Source organism: Dromaius novaehollandiae, chromosome 27 (genome assembly GCF_036370855.1).
Source record: "Dromaius novaehollandiae isolate bDroNov1 chromosome 27, bDroNov1.hap1, whole genome shotgun sequence".
NCBI lineage: Eukaryota > Metazoa > Chordata > Aves > Casuariiformes > Dromaiidae > Dromaius > Dromaius novaehollandiae.
This window is the reverse complement of record NC_088124.1, coordinates 7,482,912-7,507,903: the sequence shown is the minus strand read 5'-3', so window position 1 is coordinate 7,507,903 and position 24,992 is coordinate 7,482,912. Positions and strand designations below refer to the sequence as shown.

The 24,992-nt window shown below is 47.5% G+C and overlaps 2 protein-coding genes and 1 long non-coding RNA gene across 9 annotated transcripts in view; 1 reads left to right on the top strand and 2 right to left on the bottom strand.

Annotated features, from left to right (window-relative positions):
* Window positions 1–12,374, bottom strand: part of MAGI3 (membrane associated guanylate kinase, WW and PDZ domain containing 3) — an 87,207-nt gene extending 74,833 nt beyond the window's left edge. For 4 of the 6 annotated variants that reach the window (XM_064498083.1, XM_064498084.1, XM_064498089.1 and 1 more), the window contains exon 1: window positions 11,937–12,374. In XM_064498083.1, coding sequence (XP_064354153.1) covers window positions 11,937–12,258 — 322 coding nt within the window. In that variant the 5' untranslated portion in view covers window positions 12,259–12,374. The remainder of the gene's footprint in view (window positions 1–11,936) is intronic. The other 2 variants (XM_064498085.1, XM_064498086.1) reach the window with 2 other exon arrangements.
* LOC112990227 (uncharacterized) lies at window positions 11,994–22,825 on the top strand. Its single transcript, XR_010385250.1, has 4 exons — window positions 11,994–12,126; window positions 13,167–18,751; window positions 19,524–19,843; window positions 20,461–22,825. It is a non-coding gene; the product is annotated as an uncharacterized LOC112990227 (long non-coding RNA).
* LRIG2 (leucine rich repeats and immunoglobulin like domains 2) overlaps window positions 15,749–24,992 on the bottom strand; it is a 54,674-nt gene continuing 45,430 nt past the window's right edge. For both annotated transcript variants that reach the window (XR_010385244.1, XR_010385245.1), the window contains 2 exons: window positions 16,284–24,328; window positions 15,749–15,855 (listed from right to left, as the gene is read on the bottom strand). The gene's annotated coding sequence lies outside the window, so the exon portion shown is untranslated. The remainder of the gene's footprint in view (window positions 15,856–16,283; window positions 24,329–24,992) is intronic.

The window sequence follows — 24,992 nt, the reverse complement described above, 5'->3', positions numbered from 1 at the left end:
AGTCATCTAAAAAGCATTTATACTTCATTCTATCTTTAACTTAATTTTGTTAAAAACACAACACAAAACAAAAGCATAGTTTTTGCCAGATTAGTATATTAGCTGCCTCATCTATTTCTCTGTAATTTTTACTAGTCTTAATGACTACGGAAAATTTATTTTCAAAGACTTCCAAGAATAATTTCTTTATGCTTTACACTAAGTCAGATAATTTTTTTCCTTAGGATACGAGGAACTAAAACTGGTTTAGCTATTTGGCTTCACTCGGTAGCTTGATTTCATGAGCTGAGAAAGAGATACTTGAACTTACTGCAAGACCTACTTATTTGTACTGATGCAGGTTCAAATATATTAGCCCTTATTTTAAATTTCCTCACCAAAATCTTATCGGTCAGACAAGATGTGCTGGGCAGCCTCTCTCAGTTATAGACACTGTGGAGGACAAGTACTCGACCTGTGGTCTGCCAAGACTGAGAACCTCGGAGTGACCCCTATGGTGTTCACAAACACATTTAAGAAAAGCAGACTGATTAAAAATGGGCTTAACTTTGCTGTACTAGACTCAGTGACACTGACACTGGAAAACAACTAAGAACCCACATACAGAAACAAGCTGAAAGCGCTTTAAAGCAAAAAGCACTTTCTACCCTAACATCATTTCCACTAACAGCTTAATTTGAAAAACTACATCACCATATCAAGCAGTAATTAGGCAGCTACTTCAGATGGAATTTTTTTTGTCTCATCTGTTCTTTAATCAACATGAAAGATTTTTTTTTTAAACATGTTTCTTCTAGCTAAGCATAAAACTGCTGCATATTTTACTATGTGCCACTCCCACCTCCATAATGGCATCTGCCGGAATAGCACTCTGCCAGCATTTTAGATCTGCCAGCACTCAGTTTTGGTATTAAGCAAGGACCCTTCAGGGGGCCCAGAGGGCTACTTCTTACCTCCCACTCCAAGGTGGTATTCCCCAAAATACTCAGCTCTGCACCCAGAAACCCACCATTCATGCTCCTGCCCTCCCAGCCCTTTTAAAGACCCCATACCACACGCTACCACCTCTTCCAAACCGAGGGAAGGATGAGCCAAGGCCACGGCCTTACGCCCTGGCTGGAGGGGATTCCAGAACAACGTTATAGACAGAAATTCGCAGCCACAGACCCCCGCAGGCAAGGCCCAAGGCTAGTCGTTGCATCAGTCTCTTTCCCAAATACTGGCACGCCCGACTCTGCCCACAGGCCACGTGAACGCCAGTGAAACCTTTCAAGGGGCCAACAGATGAGCCCTGCCTGGCAAAATGGATCTTGAATCACATGCTAAGCTCTCTCCCGCATACTAACACAGTCCTCAATAGAAGGGACACAGTTTGAATCCCAAAACCTAACAGCAAACAATCACCGAAACGCTCTCAAAATATAACTATTAAACAATCCCAGTCCAAAGGAAATGAGTTTCTCCCAAAACATTTTAGCAAAATCCTCTGGCAAAGGCATTAGGGGCGTTTCAGGAGAAACTAAGCACTCAATACTTTATATTTCTACACTGAAAGTGAGCACATACAGGCTATACCACTAAGTAGCCATGGCCACTTTTCAGTACAATTTCTGGCAGATGACTGCACAGACCTCCTGACTTATATTTTAAAATTCAAAATGGCCTTAAGTGCCCTTCATAGTTCACAGAAACTGGCAGATTTTGTATACCTCAAGCTGTACTTGGTCACCAGAATGTAAACAAGACTGGAACCCACCAACCACTCATTTTTATTTCCAAGAAATCAAATCCTTATTCACACTGGCACTAGAAAGAAGTGGAAGGCCTAACACCCAGGCTTAAAAAAGCCAGAGCTTTTTTTAGGGGGAGTTGGAGGGGCAGGGGCTTGTGGGGGTATTAGTTATTCTCTTAAGTGTTTACAAAGTCTAGTCTATAATGCATCTTAAGATGAAGACTTCTGAAAGTATGTTTACATCAACCCACAATGGTCCACAGCTACTGAATGCTATAAATCCGCAATCCAAGCATCCGAGATGCAGTAAACCACCCATGTCAAAGATCCATGTTTTCCAAGTGCATTTTTAAATGACATGCATTTTCAAGAAAAATATTTTTTTTCTTCTTTGAAAATATTATTTCCTTAATAAACTAACCCTGGAAACACCCAGGTTATCTCATATTATGCAGTTATCTTCTTTACAGTGGCAGTTACAGTAGTCTTTGAACAAGGTCATCACATGGCATTGAAGTACCCTAGCACACTACTACTACTACATCTTATCAACTTGTGTGGGAAGGTGCAGTGCTGTTTCCAATACTGCATTAGAGGCACATATTCAGAAACACATTTGTTGCACCTGTGCCAAATGTCACACTTGAACAGAGAAATGAAAAACTCACTCTGTGAAGCAAACATTCTAGGCTTCACAGGAGTCTGCAGAGCACACTGCTATCCCCCCGTGGCTGCAGCCCTCCGGGAGCGTGCAGGAGTACTGCACTGCTGCACCACACCAGCAGTCCCAGTATGTTCCAGTAAATCCTGCGTGTGGCTTCTTCCCGGCCACCCGCGCAGCGCCAGCCGCAGAGGCAGGCATCTGCGAGGAGGCTGCAGACTCTCTAGCGAGTTACTTAAAGGGTGTGAGGACAAGCTTGTCAGGGAAGTCTTTAAAGATTTCCATGCACTTCAGTCCTGGACAGAGATATATGGTCCTATGAAGGAAAGATGGAAGGATTTCCAGGTCCCCACTGAGAAATGTGAGCAAAATCTAGTGGTGCATGGGTGTTCAGGACTGTAATGTTTTCTGGGCAAGTTTGGTGGAAATGTCTGGAGTACTCTGAGATATGGGGATCAGGTTTTAAAGCATTTACAGTCAAAAGCAGACTGCTCACACTCACTCCCCTCCATGCTCTGACCTCAACTGAATGCAGTTCAAGATTAGAACTTTATCCTAGCAGATATGTGTAACATCTACCCAGCCTGCAAAAAAAAGATTTTTAAATAACACAGCACATGAGGGAAGTGTTCCAATGTCTCTACTTCGGAGAGTAAACAAGTCACTAGATATACAGAGATCAAAAAAATTAAACATCTGTGTCTTTCAGTACACAATTCTTAATTAGCACATACATGCCAATAAAATAGTGAATGTTGCAAAGGCTTCGGCAAAGTTCAATTACTGAATTTTGCTGAACTCTTGACTTCAGTGTCTTTTCTTGCCACATTACCCATGCCTGAAAAAAACATTTCCTGTTATCATTATTTACTGTCATTTAACTCCTTATACTTTCGTGTTGCAAGACAAGAAATAAATTCCTAATCATCTTCTGTACAATTATTGCATACTCTTTATCATCCCTCATTTCCTTTGCGATCTAAGCAATTCCAGCCTTGTCTGTCTCATTTCATAAGAGCTTTTCCAGGCCGCAGATCCTTTTCTTTGCAGTTCCTTTTACTTCTGTATTACCTGAGATGAGGTAAGTGGCTATCCTGAAAATATTGTGTAATACTGTTTGCAGAAGACTGTGATACTAGCTTGTTACTTGCATCTTCCATGCTCCTTACTGGACCCAGCCTGGCCTGCAAATGTCAGCTTCGACACTTGCAGCATAATTAACCTGCAACATGGATAACTTTATTATAATAAACTACTGAGGTTTTTATACATGAGTTCTCCAGTACAGACAAGGTCATTCCTACTGGCTTCTTCTAAAGCATCTAGTGGTAGCCAGCGTTAGAGAAAGGGTACTAAATGGGTCCCAGCCTTACTGAATAAACCTGTTTTTGTACAAATGCAATGCAACTATTCTTGTATTAAGGTTTTGATTCTCATGTTGGAATACTACCTCACAATTGTAAGACAGCATTTTCTCCATTTGCAAACACAGCAGATTTAAGAGACAACTTTAGTAGTAGATAACTCACATAAAGATCACATTAACCTTGTTGACTGTCTTCACCACCTTTGTGAAAGGATATTATCATACAGATGGAAATAATGCATTTCTAGACAGCTGTACAGCAAAAAATAGAATACAGTACTTCCAATATTTATATAGCATCTACAATCCATATTCATAAGACACCAGCTGTTACAATCTGATTGTATTCATTACAGAGTCAGTAATGAAACTGCATTGAAGTAGAACACAATAAGAAAGAATCAGTACTCCAGTGTATCATGATCTGATAGAGCTAGAATTTAATTAATACGTCAGTTTGCTACAGATAACCGAGAGATATGGTGATCCAGAGCTTAAAGGAATTAACTGTTCTACTTCTATATCTCATTAAAATAATTTACAATGGAGCAATCCATACAAGTGAGACTGCTGTTCAGGAAGTGAAACTAACACAGGACTAACAGTAAACACTAATAACTTTCGATGTGAAAAAGTTACATTCATCAGAAAGCAGCCAACAGTTCATGAACAATTACTTTTGTAAAACAACATATATCTTGAAAAGTAGTTTTAAGCAAGCATTTTCGCAGGTAGCTATGAAAACATGCTTTAAGTGCTATTGAAGAAAGTCCAGTGTTATGCCTGGCAACCTTGGTGTGCTTTGCAAATGAAATTGCATTTCTACATTGGATTATTACTTTCACACATTGCGTTTGTATATGACAAAAGAGCGTAATGACATAAGTTTGAACAGAAAATTACCATGATTTTATTTCATATTGAAACTGGACTAATCACAGAACATGGTTACATGCAATCACCAATATTCACATCTCAGACAGCAGTACTGAGCAACAGCTTGTACATAGATTTTAGCAGCCAATATAGAAGAAAGTTAACATAAGCCTCAGTGTCCTTGGACTTGCTGCATCCATAGCACCAATTTCCTTTTCTCCAATAAGGCCTAGACAGGCTCCTTGACATATAGACAAACATCTTCTCTGGGGTACTCCCCCTTTCACCAAAAGAATATGCTCTTGCTCTTAAAACTAATTGGGGCTTGGAAGCCCCCCCAACCTATTCAGCTACTGCTAGTACGTCACCAGGGAGCAGTTCCCATTCCCACTGTGACCCACTGACTCTGAAAAAGATAAATTCAATACAGATTCAGATACCAATTAACAATTGAGAAGACAAATTACTCAGGATTCTGGTTTCAATGACTGGCAAAAGAGATCAATACAAGCCTGCACTCTTCCTACTGCATTTCACCCTCACTTTCCGTTCAGCACTGAATAAGGAATTTACTCTCAAATACAGACTACGAGCTCATACATTTCTTCATCCAAATCTGATACTCTTAAGAATACTATTGCTTTAAAGAAAACAGTTTCCACCCAGGGAACAGACTGTGATTTAAGTAACAGCCCATGAATATGAGATTTCTTAAAAGGAAACAACATTAATTAAAAACAAGAGCCAGAAGAATGAATTTAAAGATCTTAGAAAAGAGCAATAATTAAAACTAGAATAGCTTTGTCAGCTGTCAATTTGAATGGGAAATTCTTGTTATATTTTAAAATTATGGTATGGGTTATCAGCTAAAAATATCTTGAAGCAGGTGCTACAATAATAAAGCAGCACAGTATATAGCAAGTTATACAAGCACAGTTTATTTCATGACTCTTCTAGAAAGACGGTTTAGTTTAAAAGTGCATTTTCTAGAAGCAAAAAACAGCTTCTTAAAAAAAAAGTTGGAAATTAAATACTCTGAAAAGGATAAAGAAACAGTCATTTTCTACAAGTGACATTCTTGGCTGGCGTTAACAAAGCACCACAGCAATACTTAGACAAAAGTTATGAAGAAATCTGTGGTCGAAGTCATGGCTTCTAATAAGGGTTCATGTTTTATTTCATTCTTGGCTTCATTCATGTGGAAAGTAAAACCTCCTGCCTTTGTAGAGTAGTGGCAAAATGACACAGTTTTAGGATTTTAAAGTTAGCTTTTTGCTGGCACATAAGCCTTAACTGTTTGTTGTTGTTGTTGTTTGGGGTTTTTTTTTTTGTTTTTTAAACATGCCTTATTGCAAACAACATAAGCATATATTTAAGATTTTCAGATAAAACCGTCCACCTGAATGAGAAAATTTCCTTCCAGGAATAAGTGGAATACTTACAGTTGTACTCAAGTGTTTGATTGAACAATACTACTGAAATTTCATCCACCTAAACAGGAGATGTGGACACAGAAGAAGTGGTTTTGGAACCTGGCTAGCCAGAGGAACACCGACTGTACTGCATGGTCTGCTGCCAGCTCTAAATAAATGCTAGGTCTTATGCTGTGCTATTCTACAGGGTCTCTCCTGAGAAATGTCATCAGTGAATGGTACAGAAAGAGAATGTCTCTCCCAAAGTGTACAAAAAAGTACAAACTAAAGCCATAGAGTTAAACAGCACAGTAGCAGAAGGTGCATGATCCCTTATTATCATTTTGAAACCAATTATTGCTATGAAAGAATGCAATAATTAAAGAGCATTTATGGTAAAATCACGTACACAACGCTCACTGAGTAAAGTTTAAACAAAGGAGTATATGAAAGGGAATGACAATACATCCTATGCCAAAAATAGTATGTTTATGTAAACACTAATATGAGAAACAAGATGACAAATTACATACACATACTAAGACCCCATCCACTGGCAAATATTTGATAGTCCGCTGTACCCACAAATCTGAGAAGCAATCTCAAAGCTTTTCATGCAAGGTGGTTCCAACAGATTGCTATATGACATACCATTGCTATCTCTGACGCTCTGAATAAATGAGAGCATACAGCAAAGTGTTTCCTGTTCATTATTCCTTTTTAATAATCATCTGTCTTCTGCCCAGTTTCATTAATCCGGGATAACCTTCAGATTTATCAATGGAAGCAACCTTCAATGCTTTTTTTTTTTTTTTTAGTGTGGTAAAGTGAATCAACATTTCCATATTTTGATTAAAAATGGATCAATAGCTAGTGCATTCTCAAACAGGAAGGAAAGCTTTTGAAGCCAGCATCCAGAAGCCCACCACCTAATGCGTATCAACAGCTTAAGGACTCGAACTGACTTCCTCAGCTCCTCAGACTTCCTCCAACTAACAGAGTAACACAGTCTGTTTAATCACGGAGCTGGCCTACTGCCAGCTTTCTGAGAAACACCGAATTAGGATAATGCCTTTCCTCAGAGAGGCAAAATTATCCTGGTGTGTATTCTGATCTCTGTTTTAACATGGCACATTCAGAATTAGTCTGATTTTGCAAAAACAGCCTCTCGGTGCTCTGTGCCCTCCTCTCTGGCTTAACTGCCAAACATGCAAATGTTTACCCCCACGTGGAGGCTTTGAACCTAGCTCAAGCACAAAAGAAAATTTAAATCAATCTTATACACTCAGCTTCAAGTATTATGTCTCAAGTGCAGATCCTGGTCTGAGTCACTGTATTTGTCATCATTGTTTTCATTCATTCTTCTTCAGAGAAAGGACCCCCATGCACAAGCTGGCTTTTAAACATACCTATTAACTCTTCTTAGTAATGGGCACTTTATGGATTAATTACTACTATGCAATTTCACAGTGATGTGAGAAAATGTATCCAGCGATAACTTTAAATTGCCTTAGGGTCTTTTGGTAAAATTGTACTAGATTTTCATTTTTGAAAAACATTGGCAAGCTATAGCCTTACTATTTTCAAGATTCTTAAGTTCTGAAAAGATTAAATGATTTAGTGAAAGATCTTGACTTTAAAAAAAAAAAAAAAAGCGCCTAGTTCAGTGCCCAGAAATTCACAGTTCCACATCCACCTGGATGCAGGTAAGTTCATCTTCAAATCTCAGGGGATGTTTTTTGGCTAAATTTGCATGCCATATGTGATTAGTAGGTACATTTATAGGATGAACTTAGTGCTCAGCAAGACAACAGCTGACTTACTGTAAGCAAAACGCTTTATTTTTTCCTTAAGAGAAACAGAAGAACCAGGAGCAGTGCCAGCTAGATACAAAGCTTATGGTACTAATCCAAGTAACATCAGACATGGAAGGCCCTTGAGTTACACCAGCCATCGCTTGGACACATATACACAGGTGAGGAGCTTGAAACCAGCATTTAACAGATGTGGCTAAAATACAAGTGCTCTGCATTACGAAGAACAGGCCTATGCCAGCATGCATGCACATACGCACACACAGCACAAAGAAACCTTATTTCTCTGCGTTACTATTTTTCTCAGCCAACCAAGATGAATTATATAAAAATAAATGTATGGTTATAACTTTAATCACTGACTAGAAGGAAATTAGAGATACTTGACTTATGTAGACAACTCGTATCCCAACATCAGTTTAGGCATGTTGGCAGAGCGTTTAGAAGAGCCATTAGCAACCTGCGTGGAAACCCGGCTTCCTGCTGATTTTGCTGCCTTGGCCTTTAGGCTGCTCCCAATACCAGAACGAAGAAGCATAAAACTAGCCTGTAAGTATCTGAATTAGACCTCAGTCAGAAGAATGGCTGTGATGCCGAGAGACCCTGCACTGACAGCCACTAAACCTGAGCCTGTGGCATATAAATCTTATTCCCCTCAGCAATAATAGAGAGGAAAGGGAAGGACAAATTTCTACATCAACAAAATGGTCCATGATTTGTGATGTGCAGTTAACAGATGGCATTCAAATTAGCATTCATATATTTCAAGTGTCTTATCAAACAAGATAAAACAGCATCTTGAAATTTCCATTTTAAATTCACTACGAGCTTGTTAGAAGTATCACAGACAGATTTCACTGCTGCCAACTAAAGCTGCTATCTTTAATGAAGGACATCACTGCTTGAAATAAAGCATGTCCAGTCTACTGATATATTGTTAAGAGCCACTGGAACACCTGCAGTAGACTACCTCAAAGGTGAGGCCAGCTCATAAACACAGAAGTTGCATTGCCTGAATTACGGAGGCAGACAATGAGCATCAAGGCCTTATCAACATCCTAAAATCCAAAGACAAAGTGACAAGTTCCTTATTGTCAGGTGGAAAACAGCAGGACATAGTACATACCCCTGGAGCTGAAATTCCCTCAGGCTTCCGTCCTAATAGCACTCAAAACTGATGAGCCATCAGGCACACTAAGGCCCACTGACAAAGGCACTCTCTCTTTCCTTTAATACGTAGGCTGACTTGCAAGACAGCAGTTTTGTTTTTGTGTTTGCATGACTGGAGAAGAAAACAACATGAAACGGCACATCAAAAAAAAATCAGCAACCAACTGAAGAGTCTTTGAGAATTTAGAAACACTATAAGGGTACCACAGATCCCCACCTCTACAGACCTTACTCATTTCATCATAAACACCTACACAAATACATGCATCTTCAGGGCTGTATTCCAAAGGTCAGCAAATCTGGATTATTCTGGATGACAAGGGATAGAAGGGAAGCCAAATTCAGAGTTACACATCTTTACACAGAATGCCCTGTCAACAACTTTCCTAATTATAGATACCCTAGTTGAAACACTTCCACTGAATGCAACTGTGGCATTAATGCAAAAAAGCTTTAAAACACTGTATTTAAGCACATTATAAGCCTGACCGTAAGTTACTGTAAAAATCATCTGATGTGATAAACTTGCAATATATTTTAGTATGGGAAGACTACTCAAGCTGAAGCTTGAATTTGATACGTTCCAAAAGTTATACGAAATCAGCATAAAACGCTAGCTCTTTTTACAACTCAAATTACAACTGAACTAGCTAACATTCACTGACATACGCAAGTTTTGCCAACGTCAAGTCACACCTTTAGCAAAATAAGGCATCGAGCATGAGCTTAGAGGCACCTTAGCTGTAAAACAAAAACATCCTCCCCACCCAGCAGCAGAACAGCCCACTTTCTCATGCCACTGGTAGGAAAAAACATAGGAAATACCAGAAAAGAATAAAGAATTCGGTGAAGACTCATCGTGATCAAAAGATTCCGACTTTCCAAAAACGAAGGCTTCAGCAGTGCTGTGAACACAAACAAGATGCAAACAATAGACATCCCGAGGTTCATTTCTGCTCCCCAGCTTTCAGAGGACATTAAAGGGTACCTTTGCAAACAGAATTCAATAGAAAGTGAGCCAGAATGTGTCAGAACAAGGGCCTCTCAAGTAAGTCTCCCACCTTCAAGCCCAGCAGTAATGAACACCAAGAGAAAGGGAAGAGCATTTGGTGAGACCTCTCATTCAAATTCTATTTGAAGATCCAGATACATCAAATTACTTGGATTTGATGAAAGCAACCGGTGAACCTTCAAACAATTCTAACATGCTTTCCTCCACAAGAGCGACGCTAACTCTCATTACATGATACTTATCTGAACACGCAGTAGTCTTGTTCTTTAACCAACCTGCTGGAATCGGAAGTCAGTCCTGTTGATTCCCTGCACACCCCAAAGCCTTTTTTAACCTAGCACCATACTTCCCACCTTCTATCCCTTCCACACCAGAGATGATTTAAGGAACAGACTAGGTATTACAGTTAAAATACTTTGGCACCTCATATTTGAGTCTCCAGAACTCCTAATACCGGCCTCCTGAATCTGGCAATCTGCTACTATCCATTGTATCAATTAGTTCTAAAATCTTTTCCAACAGTTTTAATTTGAAGTTTTGAGACTTCCCTCTGTTACAGAAAGTCCCAGTGAAGGAATATCCCTGTTTTCCTCCTAACATACAGAAAATTCATTTGGTCTTCTTACTATGGTTTCATCTTCCATGAGCTTTCCCTTCCTCAGAAAGTTTCTGTTATTGTTTAATACCTTAAGCAGTTTGTTCCTCAATTTTTTTTAACCTCTCATTTTACATTTAGCTTGCAGCAGTTTGTGTTCTTTTCTGTTCTCCTCATTTGGACAAGATTTCCAATTTTGGAAGTAAAAACATCTCTCAAAGCCAACCAGGCTCCTGCAGATGCGGTTGAGTGGTTTTCACAGGTGATATAAGTCAGGACTTTGAGTGCTCAGTGTCTATATAGGAGACGATTTTTCATTAGTGGTCAAAGGAGGAAAACCTGATACAATTAAGATATGTACTACCTAAAGTCAAGTAGTACAGCTGAGCAGTTATGAAAGCACAAGGAAGACAGGTGTTAAACAAGAAAGATGTATAACAAATATTACAGATGTCAGTCATGAAAATACTGATACCAGTTTGGGATTCAGAGAGAAAAGGTTTTTAAGAAAGACAGTTTCTTTAAAGTGTATCAAGCTCACACCTGGAGCGCGTTGACTTGATAAGTGTTAAATCAGAAGCCAGCTATACTATTTACAAATCACTAACCTATGTGAAATGCAGGTACCACTATTCAACATTAACTTCACTTTTGAGAAGCATGTTGATTTTACCACAATGATTTGATATTGTTAATTACGGTGCACTCAAAATTAATACAAACCTATGGAAAAAGCTGAGTGTTCTTGGTGTATGCAGCATTTCCTGACGATTTCCTAATTTCTCAAAAACATTCCCACAAAGCGCCTTCCCGTTCTCCTCAGTTCTGACCACTTAACACTTACGATCTACCTGTTCTGAAGTAGCTCATAAATACCCTGATAAACCCATTAAATATTACTCCAAGCTGCGAGCACGGGAGCTTATCGCAGGAGTGGCGCGGCCAGACGTCACCTCTCTCACACACACACACACACACGGCTGCCCCGAGCCCCCCGCCGCGGCCGGACGGGCCGGACGCCCCACGCGGGCGGAGCAGAGCAGCTCCCTCCGCGCCCGAGGGCAGCGCCGGGACGGGGCGGGCAGCGCCGCCGGCCCGTTACGGGAGGGCAGGAGGGGGGAGGGGTCCGGCCGCGCCGCAACGGCCGCCGCGCGCCGCCCGCCCTGAGGTAACTTCCCGCCGCGCCGCGCGCCGCGGCCCCCCCGCCGCGGCCCTCCCGCAGGGCCCGCGCGGCCGGGCCTACCGCGCGCGGCGGGCGGCGGCGGGCGGCGGCGGGGCCGGCGCGGCCTGCGGCTCACCTGGGCGCACGGTCTTGAGGCGCACGGGCTCCCTGAAGTGGCGGATGACGGCCAGCGTGTCGCGGTGCGTGAGGCCGCTCACCGGCGTGCCGTTCACCTCCAGCAGCACGTCGCCCGGCGCCGGCGCCTTGCCCGAGAGCAGCGCGGGGCCCGGCGCGCCCTCGCCGCCGAGCGCCAGGCGCCCCGCCAGGTAGGGGAACTCGCCGCGCTCGGCGCCGCCGCGCAGCAGCTCGGGGTCGGGGCCCGCCGGGCCGCCCCAGGACACCGCGCACTCCTGCACCTTGCTCAGCCAGTGCCGCTTCTTCCGCAGCGTCTTGGACATGCCGCACCATGGGGCGCCGCCGGCCGCGCCGCCTCCCGCACCGGCCGCGGCTGCCGCCCGACTGCCGCCCTCGGCGCGGCGGCGCCCGCCTCGCCCCGCCCTCGCGCAGCCCCGCCCCCGCCGCCACGCCACGCCCACGTCAGCCTCGCCCCGCCCCCAGCCCCGCCCCGCCCCGCCCCGCGCGCCCCCTCCGCGCGCGCCCTGCCCTTCGGCCCTCCGGCCGCGCTGGCCCCGCCCCCGCGGGGCCAGCTCCGGGGGGCGGGGCTCGGGGGCGGGGCTTGAGCGCCGGGGGCGGGGCTTGAGCGCCGGGGGCGGGGCTGTGCCCGGCGCGGGTTCGGGTGCTGCGGCCGGGCACCGGGCACCGGGCACCGTGGCCTGTCCGTGGCGGTTTGTGTGATTTATTCGTCGGGGTATGTTAAATTTCAGCCTGCTGCCAGGCATAGATCACATGCAGGGTGCTCATTTCTAAAAGAACGGCCGTTTAACAAGTTAACTGACAATAACTTGGTTAGGTTGGTTCAAAATCAACGCCGCCATTCTAAAAGCTGAAAATCCTTCGAAAACATAGTGGTTCACACTGCAAATTCCTGTGCCCATTCCCCTTAAATTGTTTTACTCGGAGGCTGAATTTCACTGCAAATCTTTCCCTTGGGGCGCCTCGAAGGTAACGGCCGTGCCCTCGGGGCTGCAGTCCTCGCTGGTTCCGGGGCTGCACGCAAACCTGAGTCCTGAGAAGGTGCCACAATGCCCCTGTTTGCAGATAAAGAGGTGTGACTTTGCATAGCTCAAATACTTGTTTCTGTGGCACAGGAGGAAATGGAGAAGCAGGTTTCTGTGGAGTCCGAAGAATTTGTTTGCTGTGCTATAAAACAATGGATGTTTGTTTGTCACTATGTCCCTGTTGCTAGGTTCACCTCAGTTTGCACAAGAGAGCACATCAGAAATACCAGGTTCGAACACCGCAAGTTTTGCAGTGGAAAACAGCAGCAAGCAGCCAATGTCTTTGTTGTACAGACACCATTATGAAACCTGCCTATAGCAAATACCAGTATCTGCTACTAGATGTTTTCCAGCCCTTACAGAGTCCTCTACCCTTACAGGCCTGGTCCTGTACGACTTACATAGTAGCTTTTACCAAAAGAACAAAAATGCTTGCAAAGAAGTAAGAACAACTCCAATCTTACCGTGAAGCTGTGCTGGCTGGGGTAAATAACGTAATCTACACTCGTCTGGAGACGCCAACCCGGCACTACCTGTTCGCAGCGTTCCCAGTGCCCCGAGGTGCGATGCCTCCAGCGCTGATGGAGTCACACCCCGCACAGCTCCGGCTCGCTGTGCTCTCTGCTATCCGAGGCACGCTGGGCTGCCTGCCAGCAGAGGCGGAAAAAACTGCCAGAGACAGGTTTTCCTTCACACTTGCAGGATGAAAGCGAGGAGGCCGGGAGCTGTGTGGCGCTGGGGGTCTGTCACGTTACTTAAAGCAGACCCCCGGTGTTTTCCATAGGAACTGTGCCACAGAAATGATCCATAAGGTATCAGCCTCTGAGAGCGGCCTGTGCCAGATGAACGCACGCAGTCACATGTGTACAGCACGGAAACTTCAAGGACGACAAAAAAACTAAAAAAACTGCTAAAACTGCTAAAAAAACTCATTAGCCACATATACACAAAAGTCTCTGGCCTCATCCACTTCTGTCCCTTGCAGGAAATTAAACCAACCCAGGCATTTTCAAAACTAAAAACACGATAGAGAGGTGCAGAGCAGATTGGTCCATCTGGTATTTCCAGGGTTTGTGTCAGTTTCTGTTATCTTTGAAGGAACCTGCCATGGAAGGGCTTCAGGGAACGAGTTCCTAGCAGAAACTAATACCTCTGCGAAATCCAAAATCATTCAGTGAGTCTAAATTATTATTAACCAAAAGCTTTATGTGCCTCATAGGTGCCAGTAAAGACAGCTTCAAGAATCTTTATTAAGATCGACAGCCTCAACAGCCCCATTTCCACGATGGCCCTCTATTTTATGCTTCGTGCATGTGACATTCGCTTCCTGAATTTGTTTGTTACAGAAGTAGAGCTAAACTTCGAAATGTGAACAAACTGCTTGGGAACTGACAATTTTAATTCTGATTTATGCCACGCTGACAGCAAGTATGTTCATTCTGCATTCCTCCTTCCTCTCTGGCTACTCCCCGCCGTTCACAAACAGATAAAGTATCTGCGCCACCTCCCAGCGACCAGGGAACACGTCCTGCACCGCCACGGCCCTGGTCTGTGCACGTGTGAAGAACTACGTGTTTGCTGAGCGCTCGTGTTTGAAATCTCCGTGAGCTAAAGAGGGCCGTCAAAGAAACGTCGGTGCTGCAGCATCCCCATCACATCCTCCTCACGCATCGCGCGGGGCAGCGGCCACCTCTCTCCTCCTGGCATTCAGCACGTACAGATCTCACGACAACAAGCTGCGGAGCCGCTGCAGGCCAGAACGGAGGGGAGAAACCGGTTCAGGACAGTGCAAAGTGCGCGGTAGGTGGGGAAGCAAAGTTTATCACACTGCCAGAGTTCAAAGGCAATCAGAACAGCAGAAACGCGCCAGGCTGCTGTGTGGCTGCAGCGTGGAGGCACCTTCGCAGGGAGGACGGGAAGGGGAACTGTGGTGTTGCACCCGGACTGCCACGACGCCGCTCCCCTAGTGCCCAACACCTGCAGTGCAGCTGTACGTGCTACACGCAGCTCACGGGTCCTGTGCTTGAGGGGTCCAGACGGAGGGGAATGCTCACGCAACACACATACACAAGGCAAGAACGGCTGCGTGCTCAGCAAGGACAAAATGAAAACAAGTTTCCCCAGTAAGAGCAATGTGTAGAAATGTGTTATTCTCTAACCTCCCAGGGACGGGGTTCCCAGGAGCTCGGACTGTCCCGCAGCAACACTATCTGACCGTGATGCTGTCAAAACTGCTGTGAGAACCAGCAGCGCTGGTTGGCTCCACTGCACCAGCTGAAACCAAAACTGCTCAAAGGCAGCACTGTCAGAGAGGGGCAGCAGGCAGAACGGTCCTCCCTAACAGGAGTGCTCAGCTCAGAGGCAGGGCAGCAAGCTACCCAACACGCGAGGTGTCCTAAGGAAGCCTAAACAAATCATTGTTGGATAAGGGTGGTTCAAAGCCAGACACTTGCTAGTCTGTAGACAGACACATCCAGGGTTGCCTATTCGAAAACTGTGACCTAGGATACAGTGATCTGAAAGCAAACTTTGAAACACATCATAAATGAGCTTGTACTGGAGCAGGAGCTGCCAGCAAGCAGATCTTACCAGGGGATTTCATCAAGCTCCAGAAAAGCTTAGAGAATAAACCCAAGACTTAATAGAGATCTATGTCAACTTGGGTTGACTAAGCCTCGGTGTCTGGAATCCTCACCTGGGAATGGAAAATGCATCAGCCCCAACAGGCTGTACATCAGCAACAAGAAATGCTTCACAGATGCAAAACTGCTCCATAAATCTGTGTATATTTAGTGCACACCTCAACACTGCCTGCAAACACCAGCAAGGAAGGATTCATGCAGCATTGTGTCCTTCTCGCCTCTCTCTGCCTCCCCTCTGCAAATAAAAAGAAGACACCCTTAAGCATTGTAAATATTAATTAGTGATCATTACATACAATAGGCGTTCGGATGCCTCTCATAAATAATCATGTAAAGTTTTCAAACAACAGCAGCATTAGTCTGGGAATTTACTATGTTTTGGCTGAGGCTTTACAGTAAATTAAGTCAGATCCTCCATATTCCTCAACCTCTCAACTGCACATTCAACAATATTTCTTTTCTGAAACACCACAAATTCCTTTAAAGTAATGCTTATGAAATGTAAGAAACCTCCATGATAGGGGCTGTGTACAGGCAAATGACCGTTACAGGGAACATGGAAAAAAACCCAGTAACTGGCAGGGCAGGGTTGCTTGGTTTGCTTGACACAGGCATCTCCTACAGCTAAAACACTCGGACAACCGAGGAGTCTGCTCCTTGTACCTGCTTTGTGCAACGGGAGCGGTGTTCAGCCGGCTGCAGTCTGGCACAGACCTGGCGAGGGGGAACAACAAGCGAGGCAGGAACCACTGGAAGAGGCGAAACACTTTCTGTCAACAGCCGTAGCGCAGACATGGACAGAGCGCTCAGCAATACGCTCACAAGCACTTTGCTCCTTCCTATGCAGCTCTCCCTGAAGAGTCAAAACTTCAAAAACAGAAAAAAGAGGTAACTGCAGAGATTGCTTCACATACGCCTGCTAGAAGAGCCGTCTGCTGCTGCTGCAGCTTTCTCTATAACAGAGTTTAAAAGATGAACGAAGAAGACTTGTCAAAGTGAATAAAGAAGCAGCCTACACAAATACCCCTCCGCTGCTCATGCTGGGACGCAGATTAAAGGTCTTCAGTGCAACGCGATCAAGCGCTGCAGACGCCAGCGAGTGCAAAGCGAGCATAAAGGCCCAGGCAAACACCAAACTGCAAAAGTTGTTCAGACTCACGGCTAAGCACGGGTTTGAAGTCTGCACACTGGATTTAGAGCCAAAAGGAGTAGTGGAGCATTTAAGTCTGGATCTAGAGCTTAGTGCTTTGTGCTGGAGCAAACCCGTGGGTCGCGCTGACAGGGCTCCGGGAGAAAAGCAGGACTGACGTGTTGGGAGAGCAAGGCAGCAAGAGCAGCAGGGCCACGGAGGCGTTTGCAGGGAGTCGTAATGACTGGCCACCCCTAAAAGCCATCTGGGCATTCACAGTCCGGGTGCAGGACTATCGATTTCATCCACTGTTTGCATCACGGAGGGGAGACATTCCCCTTTGCCACGCTGGGCACGGGAGCGGTTTCGGCAGGGGCCACGAGCCTTCCCTCACGCCGCCTGCTCGTCCGCCCTTCTGCTGCTACGCCAGCAGCTACTGCACCTTCCCGGGGCATCGGCGCCTTTCGAGGATGTATCACGTCTCCTGAATCCGTTAATCGGGAATGGGCGGCACTGTCGATAGCAGGCAAAACCTCGTTCGTGGATGTCTCAGGCTGGGAGAACAACTGCCCCCCGGATACGGGACCGGCACGGCGCCGACCCGCGCGGTCTGCAGCGTGCGCCCTGGGTCCGAATGTCTCCAAGGCCTGGAGCAGGCTTGGTCTGCTGCGACAGATCGCTGCTCTTCACGGCGTTCCTGTCCGCTGCACTGCTCAGGCTACGGCAAGCTCAGGAAGCACATTTTGAGGCAAACAAGCCAGTCTGAGGAGCAAGAAAACTGGTTTGCCTTTTCCTCTGTAGCGAGGCTTGCCTGGCTTGTCTGCTCGCACACTGCAAGGAGACCTTCCAGTCTGCGGCCGTAATCACCCGCGGGAACGTAATCACCTCTTGCGAACACTGCCTCTAAAACAAACCAAACTTTGACTAGCAAGTACATTGTTTAGACCATTCACCCTAACAGCAAAAGGCTATTGGTTTTACCGTGTTCTGCCACGTTTGTGAATTCAGCCATTTCTCTCTATTTGAGTGTGTTTCTGATCATCCTGATGGAAATCCCTCGCTTGAACCTTCTCCCTGGTGTCAGCCTGCCTCACCCGAAGCTGGGTTAGCAGCCGTAAGCGGTTCAGCTCTGCCGGTGGTTTTACATCTTTAATGGGATCTGAAATATCCCTAGCAGCCTTGTCAAGGTTTGTAGTCCCATTCGCGGGGATTTGGGCTAGCTCACATGGCCCAAAAGCCGATCCCAGCCTCTGCTTGATAAGTGTAATCCCCAGCTCCCTTCCGAGTACGGTTCCTGGTCCTTCTCCCCGTCGCTCTCTCCTCGCCGGCACGGGGAGCAGGGGACGGGCGTGCAGGGGAGCAGACCAGCGCAGAACAGGGCTCCCGCGTGCCGTTCGTGCACAACATCAACCTTCCTTATGCTGCGGAAGGAAAACACGGTTCCTTGAGAGCGGTTGCCCACTCGGATAAGCCTTTGCCTTCCATGCTTCAGGCCCTGGCAGTCCTGCAGGTATTTAAAGGCAGTATTACAGTCTGCTCTGGTCTTCCAGGAACAAACTGTCTCTATCACAGTAACGCAGCTGGATTTGAGCCAGCGGTGGGGGCAAGATGCCCCTGCCCGGCCCTCTCCCATCCCACTGCTCCTCTTGAAAGACGAGAGGGTGCCGAAGCTGCATCAGCTTTTTTATTTCTAAAAAATAGGTTGAAGGAGGAGCAATGAATAGCTGGGACCAGAAAAACATTTCTCCCTTCCCCACGTGCCCCTTCTCCATCGGGAAGGAGAACTATCGCCTCGCCTGCAAGCCGGCAGCGTGTGCTTGAGCATCTCCGGCGAGTCGTTCCCTGGCGTCCGGGGGGCACTTGGGACACGGCCACCCTCTGCTGCTGCTGCTGCGATGGTCCCTGGCCGGCCTGCTCATCCCGAGGAGCTCTTGCAGCTGTGCTAACCAAGCAGCTTCGGAGCAGACGAGCCTTGCCTCGCTGGGGACTGCTGGCCGTGCTGGTTAGTCCTAGCATCAAATTAATTCATATCTCCTATATTAATCAGTACAAAGCCATACGGTTAATACATTTCTTGTCTTTCCATGATTAGTATTTAAGCAGCAGCAATGGCATGCAAGGTTTTTTACAGACTTATTTAGAAAAGAGTGTCCCCATTCTTCCTGTTTTTAATGTTAATAATGTAGCATCTCAGTAGATCTGTCATAAAAAATATTATCAAAGGAACCAAGATAAGTGCAGAATTATTTGCTGTTTGGTAAATCCAGACACATCACAGAAAGCAATAATAACACAAAATAACTTTGATAAAACTTTTAAAGAAAGCTTTTTTTACAGCCCTAGCAGTAATTACAGCTCATATTGAAGTAAGCTTCTTACAGTGAGTTTAAGCTAATTTACATTTCAGTACGAGAAATCAAATAAGTCTGACAGAACAGACTTCACCTTAAGGGAGGGGCCATCCAGGGCCTATTGCAGATGAAGAACTTGGCAAAAATATACTTAGGATACAGAAGAGATCTGCAAAAAGCTTTTCGGCCTCTCTGTTTTGCTTCTTGGCAAATTGCAGGAACATAAGAGGGTGGAAAAGGGTGGAAAAGAGACCCCCAGGACAGCTTGAGAAATGAAATCTTTCCTTATCTTCCACGGCCACCGTGGCAATCTTGCCGTGAGATGCAATGACTGACGATCCATTAACCAAGAAATAAGTTATGACCTTTCCATTGCACCTTGTTCACTTCTCAGATCGGGTTTCTCCATCTCTTATTTTCAAGGATACAATGCAATGACTTGAGACTAAGGTGATGGATGAGCTTGTGTGGAGGAATAAGACAGGACTAATCAGGCCTGGCTCTGCTCCGACTCCGCCACGGATGCTCTTAGAGGTGTGAGATGCCCAAATACTCCTGTGCACGGGCCACGTAACACCACGATTCATACAACAAATTCACAGAAGTGATGGTTTCTGGCGTGTTTGAGAGGTTGCCTCAGATTCACAGGTCCTTTACCGGTGCCACCTTCCTGGAAGAGCGCTGCCAGGACGCCTGCTCTAAGGCGTGCGGTTCGTTTTGTGTTCCACCCTTTCCTCTCCCCGGTGAGTCCTGCTGGGCAGGCAGAAACACTGCCGCCAGGTCACGGCAAACCGCCGTGTGAAAGCAGTTTCAGTTAAAAAGGAGGCAGCGTGCGGGGACTAGAGACAGCGGAGACAGGAGAGAGACCAAACGTCTTCTGGCCTTGGAGCTGCTCAGTTGGCCAGACGCATTCAGCTCACAGCCCAGAAGCAGCTCATCTAATTATGAAGTTCTATTTTAATTCAGTTTTAAAAGTGGTTGTTGCTTGAAACATAATGAAACAGATTTTTCTAGATTCTTTTTTCCCCGGCAGTATTTATATAGCAATACACGTTATGGCAGGCCAAAGCCTTATTAATACTCCTGTTTTTTTGTTATCAAGTTAATAGCAAAGAACTCTTTTGGAATAAATGGGATATAATAGCAGCTTCCTAGGTCTGTGATTATAATTTACCATTACCGTTGAGAGCTCATTTGTAGTCATTAATGAATAATGGCGATATAGTAATAATCTTCAAAGATCGCTATTTCAGCAGCAACCTTTCCTCTGACTTATAATTAAGATGTCAAAATTTATTTCCCTTTCAGAAAGCAGGGACTTGCCTTTCTTTGTTGATGGACTCCAAATTCTGTTTTACAGGTATCAGCTCTCAGCTTCCACAGCTCGGCTCGCCCTCGCTGAAGGACAGCACGGTGCAGTATACGGTTCTCTGCGTCTCGGCGTCAGGCTTTTAGGTCAGCTTCGCTAAGAGAAAAGAGGAAACGAGTGACCTGTTGGGAGATGGCCTGCAGAAGACCTTTAGGCACTATTTGTTACCAAAATTAAGGCTTGAGAGCTGCTGTGGTCTTTGCTGCTCCGCAGAACGTGCTGCCCTTCATCCGCAGGTGCACAAACCCAGCCGTAGGGAGGACACGCAGAAGCGTCTCGAGGACTCACCAAAAGCCGCAGGACGCAAAGCGTGTCCCGGTGAGCCGGTGCCGTTTGCCGCAAGACAGCTGCTGGCATTCCCGGCTGGAGCTGCCGGGCTCCCGGGCGCCGCGCTCGCCGCAGCGCTGCCGTCGCTGCTTCCAGCCGGTCCGCACGGCACGGCAGGGCTCCCCGTCCCGGCCCCTTTCCTGGCGCCGGGAGTTTGTCCCGGTTTCCCTGAGAGCCGGGCGGGAGGCAGGCGAGGTGGGAGCCCCTTCCCGGGGCCTGGAGCGCCCATCGTGCCGCTGCTCCGCGCTGCCGAGGCGCTACGGCCGCAGCCGGTCCCCTTCTCCATTTCCCCACATGCACCAGGAACTCGGTAATTACCTCTGCATCTCACAGGGGGCCACGAAGCTTAATTAATTTGCAGCTTTCGGTGCTTTGTGCGCTCAGAGCGCCACGTGTTCAGTCCCTTCGTTACGGCGGAGTTAATAGCGGTATTCATCCGAGTTGGGGCCGTCCCCGCAAAGCCCGGCGGTGCCAGGCTCCCGCCCAGGCGGTGAGGAGGGCCCGGCCGCGGGGACGTGTGGCATCTCCGCCTGCCCGAGGCAGCACCGTGCCCCAGGCTCGGTGCAGCGCTGGGTGACCGCGGAGGCGGCGGGTCCCCGTGTGCGCGGGTGCTCGACCCGCGACGGAGGAGGACGCGCGGGGCCGGGGGACGCGCGCATGGAGGCAACGCTGAACCAGGGCTTATCAGAGGCAGCCTTCATGCTTAGCTGCTTACTAGAGACCTATCAGGACAAAAATTAAACAGGCCATTAAGCAGCACTCCAGTGGATTAACATTAGTCTGTCTCCCTTACGCTGCAGGATTTCAGAATGCCTTTGAAGTTGGGGTATTAGAAAATCACTTTCCAAGCCACATAACTTTGAGCTTTAGATGTTTCCTAACAATTCTGTGGTTGAGGAACAGCTGACTAATCCTTTAGGATTTAATGAGGTTAACTAACATGCACAGCTTTGTAGGAGAGCTGTAGGTGGTATTTTGGTGGTGAACATGAAAAACAATGACAATAAGTAATGTTCTCTAAGAGCCGTTAGGGGAATGCAGCATCATTTCAGAAACTTCTGCAGAAGCTTCTCCTTTTGCAGACAAGGGCTCTGGTCTCCTTAAACAATGACAATTAATAACGAACAGCGCTATTTGCACGCGACTCTCACGTAGTCGATAGGATTACCCATTTCTGGTCTCCAGGTTCATTTCTGGTTTGTAAACACCACGTTTGGTCCCTGGCAGTCCAGGAAACCTCCTCCTGCGTGCCAGCAGGGTCACAGCAGCATTTTGCTAGCGGCCGGTGGCTTTCAGCGTTGGGGACAGGCGCAGAGCGTGTCTAGCCGGGCCCTGCCGAGCCCGACCTGCTGCCTGTCACCCTCCGGCCCCGGGGCCGTCCAACCGCAGCACGTGGACGGCGAGCCGGAGCAGCCGGCGATTCATCTGCTCATTGCAGAGTGCTGCAAAGTCCCTGCACTGCATGTGCCTGCAGACTGAGCGATGAACTTAATTTGATATTTACAGTAGAAGTCAAAGTTGCACATAACAAGTTGACACACAAATTCATTAGGATGCAATTACAGTGATCAGAACTTAGGCTACCCAATTATTTTTAGCAAGAACATGCAATTACCTGCAGGTTCGCGTCAAACGCCGCCTGGTGCCACGAATCAGGTTCAGAGGACTGGCTTGCCGAGGAGAACCCGGTGCTGTTTTTCTCCTGGCTGGGAGATGGCATGCCAGCGCGGAGCAGCAGCAGCCCAGGGAGCAAAATACTCCAGGACTGACCGGTGCATAAAGCAGGACGGCGTGGGCGGGAGCGTGACCAGGGCTTGGAGGACGCGGTGCAGAGCGCTGTGCGCCCCTGACCCCCGGGGAGAGCGGCCCAGGCCTCGGTCCCCGTGCCGCGTGGGGGACAGCAGTCCTGTGTCCCAGCTGTTTAGCAAGAAGGCTTCTGCACTGCAACTGATCTTCCTACGTCTTCTTTGCAAATGGACTTTTAATGGACTGCCTTCCAAATAATAAATAATGAGCCTTTACACCACAATTTTGGGGTTATTGGGGAGAGCTTTAAAGAAAGTCTACACAGTAACTGACTTGAGAAAAACAAGATGCACAGCGCAGTGCTGCTGGCAGCTCAGGCACAGGGGTGAGCGCCCCGCGGGGACGCACCGTCGCGCGGCGCCCGGCCCGTTCTCCAGCCCAGGCACCCGAGCGGCGTGGGGGCCACGCGCTGCCCCGCAGCCGGCCCCAGCGCTCCCTGCACGGCACCGCGCACCGGCTGGCCCCGCCGCTCGGAGCGATTCGCACACCGCTCACCCACGTACCTCCCCGTGCATAATTCATGCCATTTGAGCAGCAGATAGAAAGTTCACAACTGCTAATGTGCTAGTGCTTATTAATGTGGAGACTGTCAGAAAGACCTTGGATGTGGAAAGGGCTTTTGAAGAAGAGCCAAAATCTTTCCTCCGTAAGCGTATTTTCTGCACGCTGTTGCCTGGTAGGTGACCGGCTCCAAGCTACTCGCTGGTGACTGCTGAGCTACTTCTTCATCGCGAAGCCCCTGAAGAACTTGGAGTATTGCAGAAGCAGAAGTAAATAAACAGATCATCTCCTTGCATGAAGCTGATGTGCCATGTCGTCCCTATTCCTCTCCTTCGCTGCACACAGAAACGAGGTAAGAGCAGTCATTCTCACGAGTTGCACAGATAGGATGAAAAACAAGTTTTAAGTCATGTTCTGTGCAAGGTTGTTTACAATGCCTGCAACTATTTTTAAACCTGGGAAAGAAAGGGCTGGTAGCTGCAAAGAGCCCTGGAGGGCTGGCACGCTCGCTGTCAGGTGAACAGGAACGGACACTCGGCCCCCGGCAGAGGCACAAGGACGTCCGCGACGAGCCATCGCGCCCCGTCCTGCCGCGAGCCAGGAACCAGCTGCAGCCACCTCCCAGGCAAACAGCTCTGCGCGCCCTCCGCTAAGGTGACAACGCGCGTGACAGCTTCGCGGGGACAACGTCTCCACAAAAGCCCTTCCCAGAGATGCTCTCCAGGATGAGCGGAGCTGGAGCCGGGCCAGTCCCCGGGGAGGTCCCTGGGGCCGGACAGGGACGGCGGAGGGGTGCTGGTGGCTGGGGCTCCTGGAAGGGCTGTGGGCGGCAGAAACGCTCCAGCTCCGGCGGCAGCGCGAGGCAGGACGGCCAGACAGCCCCCTTCCACCTCCATCTCCACGTTGCAAAAGCACCGGCACACATTAACTTCCAGGTGCTGACAGCAGCTTTTCCGAACAGCCTCTGACACAGGGAAAGTGAGAAATCAATTTCCAGAGCCAGCATTTCTACTGCCAGCGTTTTGCAGAGATTTGAGGCCCCCCAGGACCACGCTATAAGGCATCTCTGCACGCCCTGGCCGCGCTGCAGCTCCGTAATGAGTCTTCCCGCAGCCCCCGCAAGAGCACCTCCAGCCACGGCCCAGCCCGCTCCCCACCGCTGCGCCGTCCCTCGGAGCGGGACGTTCCGCCTTGTCCCGGGAGCAGGGGCCATTCAAGATCGACTCTGCCATTTCATGGAGGTTTAATGCGTGATCGCCAAATGGAAAGGGATTAAAAAAGAAATTAATATCATAAATATCCCAAACAAATGGGATCTATAAATGCTTCCCTGGCACTGCTAGCATACTGTCAATATATATAACATTATTTAAATAATAAGTTAACAACTTTTGCCTGTAAATTAAAGTATCTTATTGAAATGTATGCTGATTGCAAGGCGAATGTCTTTGTTCTAATTATCTTAATTACAGGCTTTTAATGGCAAGAAGCTGTAGAAATAAAAACACACATAAATGGCAGCTTATAATGACGATAGCTGCACCTGCTAGCACTTCGACTGGGCTGTCGGGGTAATTAATGCATCGATTGCTGCTGATGGAGGGGAGAGTGGTGCCTGGCTGAGGAGCGCGTGTGCACACGCCAGTCGCTGGAAGTCACTGCCGCAGCTTGGACAAACCTGGCTCAACGCCCTCAGCACCCCCCTGCACGCAGCACCTGCCCCGGGGGGACAAACGTCCCCCTGCACGCAGTGCCTGCCCCGGGGGGGCAAAGCTGAGGGATTTTGCTGTGCAGAGCAAGGAACAGCTGCTTGCGGAGCGGGGAGCACGGGGAAGGCGCCGGTTCCCAGGCCGCCGCGCCACATCCCCAGGAGGGAGCTGCTCCGGGGC